This window comes from Danio aesculapii, chromosome 4, assembly GCF_903798145.1.
Source record: "Danio aesculapii chromosome 4, fDanAes4.1, whole genome shotgun sequence".
NCBI lineage: Eukaryota > Metazoa > Chordata > Actinopteri > Cypriniformes > Danionidae > Danio > Danio aesculapii.
In genome coordinates, this window is record NC_079438.1 from 42,949,007 (window position 1) to 42,970,220 (window position 21,214).

Below are 21,214 nucleotides of genomic sequence, written 5' to 3' on the forward strand. Positions count from 1 at the left end.
AAACACACGTCTGGTCCGAGCCCTTTCCCGGAGTATCATCAGTTTATAGCGATCGACGATTGTCTTCTGTACTAGAAGGCGGGCTTTATTCGCCATTTAGTGATCGATGATTGGCTTTTGTACTAAAAAGTGCTCTTTATTTGCCATATAACGATCGATGATTGGCTCCGGTGCTAGTAGGTGGGGCTTTATTCACTATATTGACCGTTACACTTTTTCCCATTTTCCCATGTCTTGTGGGTTCCACAGTCTTTGCTGTAATGCAGTCAAGACTTGCCTGGAACTACTTTAGCTGTGCATTTGTCTGCACAATTTATAATGGTCATCCACCAATCAGAATCAGGCATTCAAAACCCTGCAATATTTTTATACTTCTCCAAAGTATATCAGTTTAATTCACTTTGATGGTTAATTGTCAATGACCAGACATGACTGATTTGTTTTGATTATAATCCTTATTATATCTCCCATTTACAGTAGAAGCCCAAGAAATGCATAACCTCGGCTCTGATACACATAAGGCTTACAGAACCAATCTATCATCTGGCTCTCTGGCTTTGCTGCATTCCTAAGACTCCGCATGTGCTATTAAAGCTAAACTGACCTGCAATCAGCCTTGTCTTTCCTGGATCCCTCATGAGTTGTGGCCCACCTCAATGTGCTGTGAGCTGCCCATCACAGAGGACCATGACCACAGCCAGACAGAAGCCGTCTGGATTTTATGAGGCTTAAGATTAAAAGATGGCACACTGCTTGATGATATACAATCTACCAGCTGTTAACAATTGGATACACTCTCCGTTCAGATGCCGAAGGTAGACAACACAGTTATGTAAGGCTGGTTTGGCCCAATACCCTTTTATTTGGTCAGTTTTTCCAAGTCCCGGTTGTCTAATAGCAGGCAGATGCCATTGCAACCAGCCAATTTATTTTATTTTCCAAATACTTTGAAAATAGTTGAATTATCCTTTGTTTTGCTAGGAATATTATTTTTACGGTTGAGGTGTTTGTAGGCTTATTTGCGTCTCGCATAATAGGTGAACTGTTTTGTGGGATTGTTTGGAAAGGATGGGATGGAAAAGTGTGTGTGTGTGTGTGTGTGTGTGTGAAGCAGCAGGTATATATATTTTGCAAAACCTCCCCAGTGAGTCTTTCCTTCTGCATCCCACGAAGGACTACATGTCCCAAACTGCATTGCTACAACTCACCATTGTTAAGATCCATATGTGCCACAACTGCTGACATCTACATACTAGAACCGCCTGACTTCTGTTTTTAATCTTGGGCGACTAAGGTCTGGCTTGAGTGTCTCTCTCTCTCTCTTTACCCCCCTCTCTCTCTTTCTCTCTTTCTCTCTACTCTCTCCCTCCCTTACTCTTTCTCTCCAGAGTCCTCGGGCCGCACACAACTGTACCTGAAGAGAGAGAAGCAGGAAGGTAAGGATATCTAGCATCTGCTGTTATGCTTTGAATGTTCATGCTAGCTTTTGCTTTCTCTGGATGAGATTATCAGAAATCTGCTTGGCAGATTTTGGGGGAGGACTGAAGAAACGGTTTGATCATATTGCGGAAATTCTACTTGATGACTTGAGAAGCTTGGAGTTCTATCAAGTTGTTTGTTGTTGAATATAAAGGCTGTTCTTTAGAATTAAATTGAATGATTTATAGATATTTTTTAAATGCATGAGCTTGAACAGTGGAACTACTCATGCAAGTTTTTCTTTTTATATTGTGCAGGAAGAGAGAAAGATAATACAGTGCACGTATTTAATTAGTGATTTTGCATCAATGAATTGCTATAACAAAAAACTGGGTTGCAAGATTCCAAGCATGACACCTGCTGCATATTATTCTATACTGTAATAAATTATTGATGGATTACCTAACTTTATAAAACTATTTCTTTTGCAATACTCATTAATTTATCAGCATGACATGCACAAAAAAGGGAACGCTTAAGTAAAGTCAATGTAACTCGAGATGAACTTGGATCTGAACACCAGCAATGTGGGTCTAATTTGTGAAGGGAGGAATGTCTGTCTGGGCCTATTTGCGTTCTTGAGGATGAAGTCATCAATTTCCATTAGAAGAATGTCTCTGGTTTTTGTTTATGTCTGAGGTCCGCCGTAGAAAGTTCTGTTATTCTTACACATTTTTGTTTTTTTAATGTAATATTGCTTCTTATTTAACCACTTCTCCTTTTCTTTGCTGGTCTCTTCTCCTCTCTACTGTTCTCTTGTCTAGGTTTACTTTGAGTTGTGCAGCCATGTTTGCTCTGGGATCCATCCTGTTGGCTGGACTGAGTCTGAGTTTAGCTCAGTACGATTACTATGATGAATACTACATACCCTCCGCACCACTGGAGGGCGTTTCATCACCTACTTGTGCCCAGGAGTGCGAATGTCCCATCAACTTTCCCACTGCCATGTACTGCAATGAGCGCAACTTGAAGTTCATCCCCATCGTGCCGACCGGAATCAAATACCTCTACTTACAGAACAACTTCATTGAGGAGATCAAGGCTGGCGTGTTTGACAATGCCACAGACCTTCGCTGGCTTGTCCTCGACAACAACAACATCACCAGTGACAAGATCCAGGCTGGTACTATTGATAAACTAGGGAGCTTGGAGAAGCTCCTCTTCAGTCATAACAAGCTGACCAAACCCCCAGGTTCTCTTTCGAAGTCTCTGGATGAGTTGAAGCTGATCGGTAACAAGTTGTCCTCATTCCCTGCTAACACTTTGGCTGGGATGGAAAACCTGACCACCGTCCACTTGTCCAAGAACAAGCTTACCACCGAGAGCATCACAGGAGCCTTCAAGGGCCTCAAGTCCCTCATTCTGCTGGATGTGAGCGAGAACAAGCTCAAGAAACTTCCCTCGGGAGTTCCAGCTTCGCTTTTGATGCTCTATGCTGACAATAATGACATCGACAGCATCCCTAACGGCTACCTGGCAAAGCTGCCACTCCTACAATACCTCCGCATCTCCCACAACAAACTTGTCGACTCAGGAGTCCCTGCAGGAGTGTTCAACGTGTCCTCTCTTCTTGAGCTTGACCTGTCTTTCAACAAGCTGAAGACCATCCCTGAGATCAACGAATCACTCGAACACCTCTACCTGCAAGTCAATGAGATAAACAGTAAGTCTTTTTTTAGTCTCCATCTGGTTAAGCGGATCTGATTTTGCATTGGCTTTGACTCCATTTTGCTTTCTGTTTCTTCAGAGTTTGAGCTGACGAATATCTGCAAGTTTAGCTCACCGGTCAACTACTCTAGACTGAGGACCCTGCGCTTGGATGGAAACAACATCACACACAGCAGTATGCCAGATGACACGGCTAACTGCCTACGCCAGGCCTCAGAGATCATCTTTGAATAGAGCTAAATCTCGCCAGTAGTTCATCAAACAAAATAAGGCTTCAACTCTTATTAAACCAGGGCAGCCCAAAACTGTTCCTGGAGGTCCAATGTCCTGTAGAGTTTAGCTCCTGAACAAGCTAATGAAAATCTTCAGACTCACTATAAACTTCTAAGCAATTGTGTTGTAACTAAAATTTGCAGGACTTTGGCTCTTCAGGAGCAGGATTGGATGCCTAAACCTGTTCCCAGATGGCCACTATCTTGCAGAGTTTAGCTCCTAAACATGCTGATGAATGTCTTAAGGCTCATTTGAAACTTCTCAGCAATTGTGTTGTAGCTAAAATTTGCAGGACTTTGGCTCTTCGGGAGCTGGATTGGATGCCTAAATCTGTTCCCAGATGGCCACTATCTTGTTAGTTTAGCTCCTGAAAAACTAATGAAGTTCTTAAGTCTCAACATAACTTCTTAGTGCATTGGAGCTTAAATCTGCAGGACTTTGGACTCTGGATGTCTTTATTCGTGATTCTGGCAACCACATTTGGTCATTTGCACATTGTCGACAATATTTGCTGTTTAAAAAGTTTGGATTAAAAATGGGCAGCAATAGTCTGAAAATCTTGAAAATCTGGCACATAAAAGATCTGTCTTGTATTATAATGTATGAAAAGTGGACATTTCAATCTAAAGAGAGAGGCATATTGCTGTGCACTCTATAAGAAGTTGCGCTATATGTCATCTAACTGCATCTTATTTTATTTTCGCATGTTAAAATCTTTAATCATTCGAAACTGTAATCATATTATTAATAAGCCTGCCGGTAAGGATATTCGATTGTTTTCTATACAACTTATAGATAAGAACTAAACGCACAATAGTGCATTTTAATTTACGCCAAATAAAAAAACAAATTTTGTAAATTGAGTGAATTCTATCCAATCTCAAAGGGGGTTTATTTAAATGAGAAACTGCAGTGGCAATTTTTTAATCGCAAACTAGTAGCAGCTTGCATTTCTAAACACTGCCAACATTTATACCATATTCTACTGTATCTGCATGCAGCTCATCTTAATTTTGTAACAGTAATTCCTTTCAGTTCTATGGTAAACAGCAATGATTTTTTTGATGTATTCAATACACCATTTCACATCATCACAATGTTAGTCAAATTATTGAACCACGAGATTACCATAACTTTGGCAGACTGTTATGTAAAAATTGTTTTCAAGTTTCCTGATTGTTTTGTTCCTCAAGACAACATCAAAGCAGTTTGTTCATCTTAAATTGAATAAAAAAACATTATGTGGGAGATACTGATGGTGTCAACTCTAAAATCAGATCAAATATAGTATTATAATACAGTGCAATTTCATTTATCAAGTAATCAGTGAAGTCATGCTTTAAATTGTATTAAGTGTTGTTTGTCTAACTAAAATTACGCTTGCACGTCACAGTTCAGGCAAGCTTCTCCAAATTTGATTGTTTTGATCTTAATTGTTGCCCATCTAGCATGACTTGATGTGGATTTCCATTTCTTAACCCCACTGTTTGGAATGTAAAGAATGTTCTGGTATGAATCTGTCCTTCTTCCCTCTCCGTTTTGGCCTCTCACTCAGACTCCTGGTTGCCAATTTAGTTCTTTTTGAAGCAGAGCCATGATGACAGAACTACTTCCTGTAGGAAGCGTGTTCACTTGATGTCTGAAGAACAGGCTGTGAATATAAAAAACAGTGAAAAGATAAAAATGGTCACTGTATACCTGCTGGCAGCCCATGATAAGAAATATTTGACTTAATGTTACTTTCAAAGGTTAGACAAAATCAAATCATCCAATAAAAATGATAGGCTTTAGTAGTAGTTTTATGTTAAATCTTTATGCATGTCCATAAAACCCAAACTGCGATCAAATTGTAGCCTTAAAGGATCAGTTCACCCCTAAAAAATTAAAGATCTGTTATTAAATTCTCCCTATCGTGTTGTTTCAATTCCCTGAAAGTACATTAATCTTCATATTAAGACATGTTAAGATAGTTTAGATAAATTGTGAGAGCCCTCTCGTCTTCCAAAAGACAGCAAAGTTCAGCAAAGGCAATGTTCTTAAGAGTAACTGTAATGATATGAAGCTCCAAGAACACTGTGTGCCAAATAAAATGTAAATACGTTCGCATATATCTGCTCTCCTACAAGAGGTCATCTAGGTGCACATTTATTAAGGGAAGTATGACATATTGCTATTATTGCCCATAGTGAACACACAGCCGAATATAATGTCTGTGATGTAAATCTGTGACGTATTCATACTGTCCTTACACATCTCAGTTCATGGGTCTACTACATTGTAATTAAACTTTTAGCCTCATGACATAGAAAAATATGCAAACTTCCAAAGGTCATCCGGGTTCACCTACTGTGCACTCTTGTAAATAATGGCCATTGATCTTCCAAGAATATCCTTTAACATCCAAAGTAAATTGACCTGTACTTCCCAGAGGTTCGTTACAGTGTAAAAATGGTTCTTCTGATTATTCAAATGTTATTTGTGCTAAGAAACTAATGGTTCATGAAAGGTTATTTAAATAACGCAAAGCATTTATAAAGTGATAGTTACTCAACAGTTAATAAAAGTATATATATTTTCATTTTTGTGTAAATGGTTTCTTCTTTAAGTAAATAAGCCCCTTTTTTGTTAGTTTCTTTATGGCATTGCTACAAAAACTCTTCAAAATCTTTGTTTTTAAGAGTGTTTTTAAGTGTAGCTTGGATGTTCATATCTTCTCACCAGTGTTTGAGTTAGCTGTAAACATTTATTCCCTTCCTTGGCCCGGGACATACCTTGGATGAATCATAAAATATCCCAACAGTTGGTCCATTCTTTCCTTATACTTCTTCCAACCATCTGCTTCTATCTGTCTCTCCGTCCCAAACCACACCTTTATGACAGACACTTCAAACGTTGCATTTAACATAACTACAGATTTGAGCACGAGTCAGAGCTAGCACTAAAAATGAGTGTTTTATTTAAAACAGTAGAATTTGCAGGCAGACAACCTAGCATTCCAGAGGAATGAAGTGTTTTGGGTGACCATCTGATAGTTATACAGCAAGGCATTGTGGGAGTTCTTTTGTCTATGTGTTGGAAACAGATGATGGATGGGAAGTTCTGGCTTTATAGCAGCCTGAAAATATAAGATCACCACAAGCTGATTTTGCACTTTTGATTGCCTTTTTTCCCCCCAAATGTTGAGGATGAAACACGGTTTTCTGTCATTTCACCATACGCATTGTACCATACATCAGAAGGAAAAAGAAATGTTGAAAAGAATCTTGGTTCAGGCCATTGATTGTTCATTAGAGACTGATCTTTGCAAAAGTTTGGCATACATCACCAGAGCGAAGTTTGTCTTTCTTCAAATTTGTGTTTTTGCTACAGCACTGTAAAGACACTTAACTTTTGATCTTGCCATGTCATATGTGTTTTTTTTCAGTGTGCTTGTCAGCTGTGCAATTGTGGTCTTGCTAAAAAACCACAGCCTGTTATTCAGCAATACTTAAAAGACTTTGAGTGGGAAAGAGACCATTGTGGTGTTTCTTAGCTTGTTCTCCTACAGCTGATCTCTTGAGAGAAAAGAGTTTCCTGTTGTTGTTTAGAGCACAACTGCTGTCTTGCACTGTCATGCTATGTGAGAACACAGGCAACATAAATAAATAAATACATTTGCAGAGTAAACACAGATACCGTAAAGGGATGATTAAATATTATTTGCTACATGGGATATTGTCAGAAATGTCTACATGTGTTTTGGGTAGATATACATGTCTAGGTTCACATGAATCTCACCACAACTTTCTAAATGCATTTTAAAGTGTTTTTTAGTATTGTTAATTATCATATTTTTAATAAAAAATGAGTTAGGTATGAAGTTAGGGCACTTACCTCTAATCATTTGGTCCATCTAAACCAGGGGTGCCCAAACTCGGTCCTGGAGGGCCGGTGTCCTGCAAATTTTAGTTCCAACCCCAATCAGACACACCTGGGCTGGCTAATAAAGCTCTTACTAGGCTTTCTAGAAACATCCTTGCAGGTGTGTTGAGGCAAGTTGGAGTTAAAATCTGCAGGACACCGGCCCTTTGGGACCGAGTTTGGACACCCCTGATCTAAACCAAGCTTTCTGTTAAATGTAAGAAAATTGTGGGGGTTTACTCACCCTTGACAGAAAGCTGCTGTAAGATTTGCCAACATACGATTAATAACTGATGGAGGATGGAACCAAATCTGTACTTCAGATTACCTGTTTATAAGATGCATTATATCTGTAAAGTAGGGATGGTAAGTCTGACTTATCTTCAACTGGTTCATTGGACTTGTTTTAAGAGGCAAGTAAGCAAGATTCTGTTTAATTAGTGAGACACTGACTTCAGAATCGCTGTGCATTTCCTAAAAGAATTACAAGCCTTATTAGATTGTAAAAACCATTGGTGCCAGTGGCTTCTACAATTTTTTAAGGCTTATAATGGTTTTGGGATACAAATCCTTGGCCTGATTTGCACTTGGTATAAATGAGTTTTAAAGGGAATATAACAAGCTCACTTTTTGCCCAGTCTCATATTAATCTGTGATAATTTTGAATACTTTTAGTGACCATCTTTCCCATTCTCTCTGACAATGAGCATCTGGAGGCATACCGTGAGTGGAGCAACAATGTACAAGTGCGGAAGTTTCAAATAACACAGATTATCCTGTCATATCACTGCAAAAAAACAAAACAAAACCGAGGAACAATTTTGTAGCCCAGTAGCGAACCCACTTTGTAGTTAATTCCAGGAGCGTACGATCATGTCAATGTGATTGCCCAATTCTGTTCCTGGAGATCTACCTTCCTGCATAGTTCAGCTGCAACTCTGATCAAACACATCTGTGTTTATTTACCAAGTGCTCCTTCAGCTCCTATTTACCTAGCTTGGTTGTGTTTGATCAGAGTTAGAGCTGAACTCAGCAGGAAGGTAGATCTTCAAGAACAGGATTGGGCACCCCTGGGATAGAGCATTCAGTGCATCACTGATCAGCTGCTAAACTCAAATTAGCTCGCGCAATGGCTGGAAATGAGCCAGAAAGAGAAACACGAGTGTAGTGCTTGTCAAAGATCAAAACAAACAGTCTTTTCAATGAAGTAACATTTAGGCCCAATCCCAATTCTACCCCTTAGCTCTTCCTCTGTCCCAATTCTCTTTATCTTTAATGCATAGGGCTAAGGGGAAGGGCTAGATAGCCCTTGAAACTGAGATTTTTCGAGACCACACTCGAAACCAAAGGGCATGAAAATTTCCAAGAATACACTACCTACAACGGCAGCATGGCTGCACACGGAAGTAAAGAGATGCACAAATTTGTATTTTTTGTCATTATTATGAATTTTTACAACAAACAAGCATATGTTTTAATTAACACAATCTCACGGCAATTCGTAACTTTTTGATTTAGTGGCTAATTCGTATAAATACGTACGATCTAATTCGTACGATTAGTACGATTTGCTCATCCCCCAATGACGGTTGAGTTTAGGGGTGAGGTTAGGTGCCACGCCTCCTTTTTAAAATCGTACAATTTCGTACGAATGAACTCATACGAATTCATGCGAATTAGCCACTAAACTGACAAAACGTAAAATACTTACGTATTCTCGGAAGATCAGGCTGGTTTTAATACATTCATAATCACATTTGTGTTCTACCGTCTTGCTTTAAAATAAAACGCTACAAAAAAAAATCGCAAAATTTTGTTATCTATAATCCCTAATAATAACTCCTGTACAATAAGTCCCACAACATGCTGTTACTTGATGACACTCGAATACCCTGTCAGAAAAGTTTAGCAGCTGGGAATGACTTTTTACAGTGTCTGGTATAATATTAATGTTGTTTTTGTGTGTTTACATAAATAAATATGGCCACTGTGTAAATGCACAGTACAGTTACGAGCATATTGTCATGTTATATCGTCATGATAACATGATATATGCCTTCAGTGATTTTACTGAAGATAAATACCGCAACTGGAATAACTACAACAGTCGTCATCATCGATCTCACATGATGATGTGTGCAGGTGTTGCAGTGGTGTCCCATTTCTTAGGGGTGCATTTTGAAGCCCTTCCTCTTTACACTCTGTTTCAAGGGCCAAAGGGAGGGGTAGGGGTACAACAATAGAATTGGGATTGGGCCTTACTTGGATTGCAGCTAGTTAGTTGGGTAGTTTATTCTTCTCCCAGTGAAACTGAAGTATTTACAATTTACACGTGGATGGGGTTTAATTAACTATGACTAAACATGATCAGATTTCAACAGCAGACTTTTTGGGACTCATTCTTGCCCAAAATGCACAAGCATCTTCCCAGGGGAAGTTTCCTAGAAGGATTTAAGCTCTTAGTTACGTAAGATAGACCTAGAATAAAAAAAGTCAACCGTAGTTGCATTTTTGGGTGAACTATCTCCTTAATACCAGGTAGATACAGGGTCTCGATTCAGTACAGTTTGTGACTGAATTATTTATTTTGGTTTTCTGAACAAATTGAACCAATTCATTTAAAAAGTGGGCAATGTATTCATGCTATATACATTGCTTGTGTAAAGAGCAACACATTGCTCATTTTTCAGCATGGCCTAACATCTGGAAATCTGAAAAGCATGTACACTTTGGTTGTACAAATGAGAAGAGAATTGAGCGCACGAGAAGAAAAATCATGAGTTCTCTTTTATTACTTACAAAAACGTCCTTTGAATGGGAAAGGGATTCACTTCTTTCCCAAATATAGTGGGACTTTAATCATTGAAATGTCCACAACAGATTCCAGATGTTCAAACAGATGTTGCCTGGTTCCTATGCACTGCCCTTTCATTCAATCTGAAGCTACACACAACTTAAAGAGAGAACAAGATCTACTAGGATACGATATAGTGTTGGATTAACCCACAAACATCTTTCCACCTTTCACCAGTTTTTGCATTCCTGCTTAATTCCACCTTTCACGGGTTGGGACGAGTCTCCATCAGTGCAAAATGACAGCTAAACGATGTGCACGGCCCCAGGGTCACCTAGTTTACCAGGGTGTAAAAGATCCCCCCAAGTCAGATGGAGATGAGATATGTTCATTGAAAAGAAAAAGTTAAAAGTCTCAAGGCCACCTGCAACTGCTTGCAGGGTATCATATTTGCCAGGGACCCCACCTCTCAATGCTCCACAGACCCTCAGTGCACAAAAAAAATAGAAAAAAAAGTACTGTGCTAGCAATGAGTACCTAGTGCACGCTTGCAGAAACACAACTCAAGGCATATCTGTCAAACACTCCCACACCCCCTTCTCCAAGCTCACCAGCTGATGTCAAAGGTTTGGCCTTGGGGAAGTCGCACTACCAACAATAGTAATCTAATAAGGCTGTCTCTTCTGATGCTTGTCGGGGCCAGAAAGAAAGTGGGAGATTCTGCAGATTGAACTCAAGCTGGAGAAGAGAACAGGCGGATCGAGAGATTGACGACAACCCCAAAAAACCCCAATACCAGGTATTCCGTCTCCACCTGCACAAACCAAATCAGCTCTGTGATAGAGATTAGCAGGTAATGTTTTCATTCTTTTGCTCTCTATGTGGTGGTAGTGCAAAACATTTGGTGTGTGTGAAGGGTTTGTGGGTTTTCTGTTCTGGAGATATCAAATTGATAGTCTTAGAAAGAGTTAGACGTTTACCTTGATTGTGACCATGTTTTTTTATTTGGTTAAATACATTTAGGTTATAAAATACTATGGTGTGACCATCTATCATCCCAATACCATGGGACCGGCATTGTGTCTCAGATTTCACCTTCTTAGTTGAAGGTACTTTTCAACATGCAAAGAATGATTTCATTTTTAAGTAGTTTCTTTTTGCAAAGCCTGTATTAATGCTCTTCATTTCATTTCTATCTAAGAAAGTACCAAATGCAGCATTTTGTTGTATGCTAAAACAATTAGACAAAGCTGATTTCGTTTTAGTTTCTTGTTCAGATCAGGTTTTTTGAATTATCTGGGTGTGAAAGACTGAAATTGGACTGCACGCTAGCCATTAAGCTAGAGCCAAATGTTAGACCCATGAGTAATTAACATAACTGCCTGCAATACAATGCCCCAAACAGGAAATTAAATGTTTTCAAGAGCATATGGTTTGGTTTATGTGGAGGATAAATGTCAAGCAGCTGTCTTGTCAATGTTGGCATTTCTCAGTTAATATTATGATTATTGTTGTTTTACTTGTTTGATGGATTTTATCCTTGTTCCATTTAATTTCGATGATCAATTTCTATTCTTTTTGAATGTTTTTGTCAGTGTTTACTAAAGAGAATGGTAACTATTTTGATGGTTCTTTTGAGTATTAGTAGACTGTCTGCTTAATATCGGTTGATACTGCTCCTTCAACAGACATTTAACTGACTATAAGAAACTTTGCAAGTACATGTCAACTTACACTAACCCTAACCCCAACCTAACAGTCTACTTATAATCTTATGAGAATTAGTTGGCATGTCGATGCAATGTAGCTTGAATTCAACAAACGGACCATCTAAATAAAGTGTGACCAAGATAATTGTTTCAAAGCCTTTGCATTCAGGTATGGCTTAACAGTCTCAGATTTCAAAAGTTATAATTAGGGATGCACCGATATGGATTTTTTGGCCGATATCGATAACCGATAACTCTTAAGATTTGGAAGCCGATCGCCGATATACTATAGCCGATAATTATAAATATGTCAAGATGTTATATTTTTATACAGTAAACAATTGATTTTATTTTTACAACTTCATAAAATTTTGAACTGATCTTATGAACGGAATAGCCTACACAAAGCAAAAAAACATTCAAAATTGCAAGGTGATTATTTAGACCTATATTCATGATTTTATAGCATGCCAAAAATAAATTATTTTCTTTGCATGGCAAATTAACATGCAACTTGACTGTTGTATAAAAATAATTGGTTAAATATCAAAATGGGACTTAATTACCAAACAGGTTTAATAAACATATTTTAATTCAAATGAAAATGAAAGAACTAAGAAATGAAACTACGAAAAACGAAGCAACACGTTGATAAGAACAAATAATCATATTAGATTGCATATCATATTCATTAATCATATTAGATTGTTTAGCACGTGTGCATCGCTGCTGTGATGTTTACACATGTAATATTTTCCTGAGGTGATTTAAACCAAAATACACAATGACACTCTATCAAACATATCTACAATGATAAGGAATATGGTTATTTACTGAGTTATTAACGTCCAGCAAAACCACACAAAGAAAGGACGGACTTTGAAGGAATAAACAATGTGGGGAACGTTCCATTAGTGCACTGGACACGTCTGAAAAGGTTCCGCCCATGCATGCAGGCAGTTCTGTACAATTACGAAATTTATCGGCTTAAAGATATCATGAAAGTACTCTCAAATATTTAATAGAGTTAGCATTAGCACTTAGCAGAAAACAGTTTGCACTGCTGTAATCAAAATATTGTGATTATTTATTGGCTGCTGCTTAATATAGATCAAAACATTACAGAAAGACAGAAAGTTACATTATAAGCATTTACCCATAAGCTTTAGTATTTTAATTTAGAAAAAACCTAAGAAAGTTGTAAACCAGAATGTTTGGTAGCTGCTAATTGCTAGTCTTGCTTGAGTCAGAACTCAGAGGACTGAGTGATTCGAAAATCCAGTCTAAAATCTGTAAGCTGTGTCTAGTCTAACAGGTGCAGACACTAAAATAGCTGACATCTGCTACAATGTGGGGCTTACTAGTCATTTAAGTTTATTCGTGTAGTGTGATCTAGATACTAACAACATAGCAAGTCTTAGATATTTCACTGTTGATATTATGCATTACGCATTTGTCGATTTAATTGTATTGAAAACAGATCCAAGACACAGAGTATTTTAATAGACTTAAAGCTTCCACAGCTAGATACTAATTGCTACCCTGACAGTGACCTCTTGTCATGTCCTGCATTTCGCAACCTAACGCTCTTAGCTGCAGATTTAGTGTTGTGCACCTTGACACAGACGTCTTATGTGTTCAGAGCTCTTTTAAATTCCTGTGAATAATTGGATTAGGTTGGTGTTTTTATTCTTTGCCCTTTAGACCACAGGTTCTAACATAGAACAGCACCATCATTGACACGAGATACTACTGGATTACAAATTATCGTAGACTTTGACTGGAGAAGCCTATTATACAATTATTACAATGACACAGTAAGGTGTTGTTGTCGTCAGTGGAATTGGGAACAAATAATAACAAAATGAGATTATTTCTGATTTGCAATGGAAGCATCTACAAAATTAAAACAGTCCAATTGTCATTTACCAATCAAACTGGGAGTCCTGGTGACGCAGTAGGTAGTGCTGTCGCCTCACAGCAGGAAGGTCGCTGGTTCAAGCCTTGGCTGGGTCAGTTGGCGTTTCTGCGTAGAGTTTGCATGTTCTCCCTGCGTTCGCGTGGGTTTCCCCTGGGTGCTCCGGTTTCCCCCACAGTCCAAAGACATGTGGTATAGGTGAATTGGGTAGGCTAAATTGTCTGTAGTGTATGAGTGTGAATGAGTGTCTATGGACGTTTCCCAGAAATGGGTTGCAGCTGGAAGGGCATCCGCTGTGTAAAACATACGCTGGATAAGTTGGCAGTTCATTCCGCTGTGGCAACCCCGGATTAATAAAGGGACTAAGCCGAAAATAAAATGAATGAATGAATGAATGACTGGGAGTCGTTATGAAGTAATGCTGAAAATTATAGTGGAACAATATCTAGAGCAGTGATTGCAATCTTACAGTAATTTGTAACATTTTGATTTAGTAGTAGTTAATTAGTATTCATTTGTACAATCTCTTTTTAATATTTTAGTATGATTTGCTTATCCCCCAATGAGAGGTAGGTTTAGGGGTCGGGTTTGGGGGCATGTCTCCCAATATTTTCATACAAATGAAATTGTACGAATTAGCCACTTTTCTGACGATATGAAAAATAATTACATTTCCTTGTGAGATCGAGATGGAAACTCTGATCCTGGAAGGCTACTATCCAGTGGACATTGATGGATAGTTCCAGAAGACATTTGTTTACTTGAAAGACAGAAGACAGGTGTTGTTATGGGGGGATGATGAATAAAAGGATGTAGGATCCAGCAGGGTATATAGGCCTGTATTAGCCTAATTAGAACTGGGCCAAGGCTCATGTCTTCTTTTGACCAACACAGCGGTTTAAGAACTGTCAGACCTCAAAGGATTATGACTCTTGATCTCGAGAGGCTATGATTGGCTAAGGTTGTATCCAGCGTGTCTGTCTGTGATGGAATCATGGGATACCATTGACACTACAAATAGGAGAGGAGGAGTAGCTCAGATTGAAACACCCATACCCAAAGCAAGAGATACAGTCGAAGAGGCCTAAAAAGACAACGGTAAGTCTAGAATTTGTGATTATGTGCATTAGAAAATGTTGCCAAGTGTGTAGTGTCAGTTTTGTGTGAGCCAGCAAAAAGCCTTGGATTTCCAGATTTCCACTCTGTGCATACTAAATCTGAATTTCCTTTTATTTTATTTTTGAACTAAATGAGTGTTCATTTAGGGCACTAAAGATGTCAGCTGTTTAACATCCACAGAATGCGTTTGAATTTGAGAGAATTTTACAGGTGATGCTCTACTTGAGCTAAAGCTTTGGTATCCAGTGCTTCCTCTCAGGCTTACTGCACAAAAGCTGTCCATTTAAAATGATCTCCCGAAATCCCCTTGGAACCCAGAACAATGAATTTAAAGTACTAGCAGATAAGATTTTTTTTTTTATTTCTACTGGACAACTTCAAGCCAAATAATATATGGGAATGTCAGCAAAAAAAAGCTTTAATAGCATAACAATTTGTTGGACATCAATATCTAATGATATTGTGGAAGGAGCTCCACTGAAATCTTTTCAAAGATCCTAGTTTGTAGTGTGTTGATATTGCAAAATGAAACCAAGTGTTTATTAAAGCCTGATAAGTTTTTTATAAACCTTTTTGTATTCAGAACTAGTCAGACACTGTCATACATGAACTCTTATGTTTGTTCAAAATGTCATTTTCTGCCTTGTGTATGGAAAGAGTAGTACTATGGCATAGTTGAGTCAATTAAGATTGACCTGGCAGCATATTCTGAATTTAAGAGGATTACCACTTAGAAGACGGAGACACAGGGAATCTTAACTAGAGGATGTTCCTAATTTTTTGTCACTGAGGTCATCCTCTTAGAGACAACCGGAGGTTATATAAGGTGGATGCTATTTTTAGTATGAGGGATAGTAACCTATGTTCAAGGCCCTGAGACCGAGCATTTAATTTTTTGGGAGTTTTGGGAATCTCTAGGAGTTTTATCAATCTCATTTTGTTTTTTCTTCTCTGTTTCTATGATTTTTTAGGTTAAACCTAACCATGGAGGTTCTCTTGGTAGCATTTTTGGCCCTGCTTTTGACCAGCCAAGTCCACTCTGATGAAATTCCCTATGAGCACCTGATGTCTCAACTCCAGGCATGTCCGAAAGAGTGCAACTGCCCTCCCAACTTCCCTAATGCTGTTTACTGTGACAACAAGGGACTGAAAATTATACCTGTCATCCCCCCCTACACTTGGTACCTGTACCTTCAAAACAACCTAATTGATGTTCTCTCAGCCGATGCTCTCCGCAATGCCACACAGCTAAAGTGGATAAACCTCAACCGCAACAAAATCACAAGTGAAGGCCTGGAAGTAGATGCTCTTAAAGCTATGTCCAATCTTGTACATCTCTACATGGAAGACAACTTGTTGTCTTCTATTCCATCTCCTCTGCCAGCCAAATTAGAGCAGTTAAGGCTGTCCCGAAATAGAATTTCAAAGATCCCACCTGGTGTCTTCTCTGGAATGGGTCGTCTGACCTTGCTGGATTTGCAAAGCAACAAGTTACAGGATGATGCAGTCACTGAGGTCAGTCTAAAAGGCCTCAATAACTTGATCCAGATCAATTTAGCAAAGAATCAGCTAAACAGTATGCCCCTTGGCCTACCACCCACAACTACACAAATCTTTTTGGATGGCAACAACATTGAGAAGATTCCGGCTGAGTACTTTAAGGGTCTTCCTAAAGTGGCGTCTCTCAGGCTCAACCGCAATAAGCTAGCTAATGGGGGTATCCCAAAAAATGTGTTTAACCTTTCCAGCATCCTGGATCTACAACTTTCTCACAACCAACTCACAGAGATGCCTATTATCTCCTCTGGACTGGAGCACCTGCATCTAGACCACAATAAGATCAAGAGTAAGTAAACTTATACTCTTTTATAATTTGTTTGCAGAAAACATTTAGTAATAAGTAGATAAAACAGGTCTCAAACTTGCTCAGTTCATGTGATTCTGGGAAATAGTTGCAAGAAGTATCTTAACAGACAAGACATTACTTCAGCTATTGACTGACCAGGCAGTTGCTTTAGACATTGTATGCAACTGTTTTGTGCTAGTATGTCAAGTAAGATATATATATATATAAATATATATATTTTTTATCATGTTCATAGGCGTGAATAGCTCTGACATCTGTCCACCTGGTGCGCTTGACGATTTCCTGGATGAGAAGAGTCCACGTCTCCGTTACCTTCGTCTCGATGGTAATGAGATCCAACCCCCTATTCCACGAGAGCTGATGACATGTTTCCGTCTCCTGAGGGCTGTTGTCATATAAAGGTGCAACACTGTCAAGATTATCCATTTCATCAATCAGAACTGACAATCTTAATAAACTGAAACACTTGAAAAGGATCTGAAAAAAGACTCAAAATAAATACTGTACACTGCTGAAAAGACCACTAGAATGAATTCTGGTTACTTCTTATCTCATGCTAATTTTGCAGGTGACTAGCAATATCTTTTTGGTAAAACTTTTGACCAAGAATGAATTATGTCCAAGAATAATTAAGAAGCTAATAAAGAATTCAGATGGATACCTATATACAAAATACAACTAAGAATGTGGTATTCTGGTCTTTTCAGCAGAGTAAAGATCGATAAGACTAATTTATATGTGCATTTGTAGATGGTTTCTCATGGATGTATTGTAAAACCAATGTGCCTTCCTTAACTTCATACATAGACTAGCTGGAATCATCATTATCTAAATGTTCTTATAATGAAGAGAGCTCCAAACAACAGTCTACAAATTACTTAATCTTGGTAGGAGCAGGATTAACCAGAAATATTTTCACGCACCACCCAATTCTGAGATGTTTTGGGCAGAAGAGTTGTGAGAAGGGTATAAAGGAGGTCTAAGCCAGCTCCAAGTGGGTGGAACTTGAGTTCCAAGTGGGCTGTACAAACCTGAAGATTTTTTTTTATTTAATGTCTTGTACATGACACGGAGTCCAACATTGTGCTTTATGAATGTCTACACCTACCCCATCCCTAAACCCAACCTCACAGTAACCTGTTGTGTTTTATTAACATCTACCCCCCCTAAACCCAACCTCATAGTATCCTGATGCGTTTTATTAATATCTGCTCCACCTACACCACCTAAACCCAACCTACTTGGAGGTCACCCAACCTACTTGCAGTGTAATCCCTGCCACTTGGAGGTCTCCAGGCTGCAGCGATATCTACTTGAGAGTTGTTGTCTGATTATCGAGCCAAATTTCCTGGTAGTGAACTTAGCACATAGTGGTGGTTTACTGGATTTTACTAAAAGCATAGTTACTCTTACTGACGAAACACACCAAAATAAGTTTTAAGTTAAATAAATGTTAGCAATTGCAACTGTTTACATCAATTGTAAGGACAGAAATGTACTGGCATGTATAATTTTTTTAAACAATGTTTACCTCTACTTTTTGTACATCTTCGCAACTTTGTAAAAACAATATTTCAATATTCAATCAATATTTAGTTTGAAATACTAATTGTTTCACTTCAGCACCTCAGACTTTTTCCAACCAGATGATATACTGTGACAGAATTTTAATGTATATAATAAATTACATTTTGCAGTTGACAACTGATTGATTTTAAGGTACATTGTTCTCTTTTCTCTATATAAAAATTATGTGAACATCCTTTTTCAGCGCACAAATGTGACTATTTTTCATTAATAACTGAAATTAACATCAAAAACTGTGAGGAACCATTAGGAAAATATAATATGATATACATTTTTGCTCAATGTTCCTGATTAAACTGGTTTCAATGGTCCATCATTGTCATTGATTAATATTTCATTTGTGTGTGCGTGCATGTGCGTGTGTGTGTGTGTAATATTGATAATAATGATGATAATAATAATAATAATTTAGTTCTTGAAAAGTCTAATTGCTTGACAACAAGGTAGGAGTCAAGTCAAGAGTAGTCAGTCTGGGAACCTTGTTATAAAGAAATCTATAATCCACAATAATAGTTTGTCTACAATAATGAAAACAGCTAAAACATTTATTTTAACTAGGACTTTGTTGAAGCTTTTGCTAAACACAGTTCCAGTAAAATAAATAAATTCCCATCTAGTAAGATGGTTAAGGAAGATTTTCAGATGTACAGCAACTTCTCGTGAGAATGTGGTTTGTGGGAACTACTGCACCAGCACATCTCTATAATCCAAGAGCTTTGCGGTGGTAAAATATTTAGTACAAAACAATGTATTACAGAAGACTCTGGAACACTTTCTTTAAAATATTTACACACATCTGACAGAAGGGGAAAAATCAACAGGGAGTGCACAGTACCTGGGTATCACTTGAAACAATGACTGCATTTATACAAGGTCTTTCACATATATTTTTGGTTGCATCTGATACATTGACTTTAGACACAGACTGTGTTACATGAAATCTTCCACCACACAGTACAGGCCTGTGCAGCTTAAATTGATCGTGCAAGCAAATGGATTTGCTTGGCACTCTTTAGAGGATTTGCACGGACGTCAGTGCATGCTCCTTGCTTCAGCTAAGCACCTTTTTGGTGCATGTGGCATCTTTTAACGCTCGTAAATCTTTAATATCTTTGCAATTTTATATACTCTACAGTCACTTGGAAACTTGCATTTGAGCATGTTGACATGGTCAAGGAGATCAATTTCAAACTGAGCATAAGAATATGGAAGAAAGATGATTTAAGTGACACAAAACATGGTTGTTAGTGTAAAAAAGACAAAATACCTTACTGATTCTAAGGGTCAGAGTAGAACGGCCAAGAAGTTTTGAGCTGATCAAAAGGCTACAATTATAGCCCGTTTCCACTGAGTGGTATGGTACGGTACGCTTTTATGGCTGTTTCCACTGTCAAAAGGTACCAAAAAGCTAACCGTACTGTACCACTTTTTGGGTTCCCTTTTGAAAGGGTACCTAGCACAACAGAAGAGTACCAAAAGGCAGAGCAAGAGGCACAGCTGAACATTATTGATTTACAGAGATACCTCACTAGCACATGCACAAGCCAGGAGAATGAAAACAAAAGAAGCACCATTTTTAAATACACAGCCGAGACATTACACCGTAATAACATATACATATAATAACAAGCCATGGTCAACCCAAGCTTAAACAAACCTTGTTGTCATCTTGATAAACAGCCACAAGAAGAAGAGCAGAATCTACCCTGCTGTTGTTTACAAGGCTGTCTAAAGCATGAGCGGTTTCACTTTCTCAAGAGGGCTCGCATTCACATCTATTTTTGAAATAACAAACTTTATGAGCTGATGATAATAATGTGCACGTGATTATTGAAGTGCTTCTGACAGTGCTTTATAGAAAGGTTAGTAATGAACATTTATACTCAAGTGTTTATGTGTATAAAGCATCTGTTTTGTGAGAAGTGCTATTCATACTTTGACATTTCCTTGAGCGAGAATGACGTTGACTGAAACTTTCTGTCATACACCACGCAATTTGTACGCTTTTGGCAGTGGAAACGCAAGCCTGATAAAGGTGACCTATACCAGCCCGTACCATACCGTACTGTACCACTGAGTAGAAATGAGTCATTACTCAAACAATCACTTGCAATCAAGGTCTGGTGCACTTGCAATCAAGGTCAGGTATCTCTGAACACAACCAACCTTGATGCAAGTGAGCTACAACAACAAAACATCACACTAGGTGCTGCTCCTACCAACTAAAAACTATAGGACAATACAGGTTGTCTAGTCTAATGAGTCTTGATTTCTGCTGCCACATTCAGATTCAGTTCACCTTGCTAAATCTATTAGAGAAGTTCTGAAGGGACTAAGGGTCCCACGTGGCACTAGCAAGGAACCTACACCTGATAGGTTTCATTCGCAAGGTAATTAAAGATGGCAGCTTAAGCAAATAATGTTTGCTAACCTATAAACGTCACACACAATCAAACTAAATGAGACATAATGCAACATGTTCTAGATTTGAAATACTCAACAATCCCAGTTCCTAGCAGACTAATGCTGGATTCTATTACATGGGACTCTGCAGAAATATGATTACCGAGTCATGGAGGAAAGGAATTAGTATAGAAAAAGAGATCAAAGCCTGTAAAAACATCCCATCTGAATTTGAAACAGGTACTTGTTTGGGTTAGCAGGTTTTTGCTGCATCTGTGCAGCAAAGGTAATGAGCAGAGTTTGTGAATCGAGTCCTGGTGCAGAACAGAATGGGGGCCTTTTTTACTCTCTCTATGTTGTACCAATACAGGAGCCTCACAGAGGGCCCATTGTGCACCGGGGCCCTGCAGATGCCTACATGAAAGCAGAGCATGCCTCATGCTCACCTCAGGAAAAGGAAGACAAATATCTCCTACTTAGAACTGAATAACTTATGT

The 21,214-nt window shown here is 38.4% G+C and overlaps 2 protein-coding genes across 3 annotated transcripts; both read left to right on the forward strand.

The window, feature by feature from the left end:
* The first annotated feature begins 1,157 nt into the window (after positions 1-1,157).
* On the forward strand, positions 1,158-7,132 carry lum (lumican). Its single transcript, XM_056455744.1, has 3 exons — positions 1,158-1,436; positions 2,244-3,142; positions 3,227-7,132. The coding sequence occupies exons 2-3, from the start codon at positions 2,266-2,268 to the stop codon at positions 3,379-3,381; spliced, it is 1,032 nt and encodes a 343-aa protein (XP_056311719.1). The 5' UTR covers positions 1,158-1,436; positions 2,244-2,265; the 3' UTR covers positions 3,382-7,132.
* A 3,495-nt stretch (positions 7,133-10,627) lies between these two features.
* On the forward strand, positions 10,628-17,588 carry kera (keratocan). 2 transcript variants are annotated; one of them, XM_056455073.1, is made up of 3 exons: positions 10,628-10,967; positions 15,832-16,706; positions 16,963-17,588. In XM_056455073.1, the coding sequence occupies exons 2-3, from the start codon at positions 15,845-15,847 to the stop codon at positions 17,124-17,126; spliced, it is 1,026 nt and encodes a 341-aa protein (XP_056311048.1). In that variant the 5' UTR covers positions 10,628-10,967; positions 15,832-15,844; the 3' UTR covers positions 17,127-17,588. The 2 variants fall into 2 exon arrangements, with proteins under 2 accessions (XP_056311048.1, XP_056311047.1); XM_056455072.1 differs by having other exon boundaries at positions 10,628-10,913.
* Positions 17,589-21,214: the final 3,626 nt, after the last annotated feature.

Excerpts from the sequence above, each read along its gene's own strand:
- lum (XM_056455744.1), top strand. The coding sequence starts at position 2,266 with ATGTTTGCTCTGGGATCCATCCTGTTGGCTGGACTGAGTCTGAGTTTA. Across the intron at positions 3,143-3,226 it reads GCAAGTCAATGAGATAAACA|AGTTTGAGCTGACGAATATC; the intron begins GTAAGTCTTTTT and ends CTGTTTCTTCAG.
- kera (XM_056455073.1), top strand. The coding sequence starts at position 15,845 with ATGGAGGTTCTCTTGGTAGCATTTTTGGCCCTGCTTTTGACCAGCCAA. Across the intron at positions 16,707-16,962 it reads AGACCACAATAAGATCAAGA|GCGTGAATAGCTCTGACATC; the intron begins GTAAGTAAACTT and ends TCATGTTCATAG.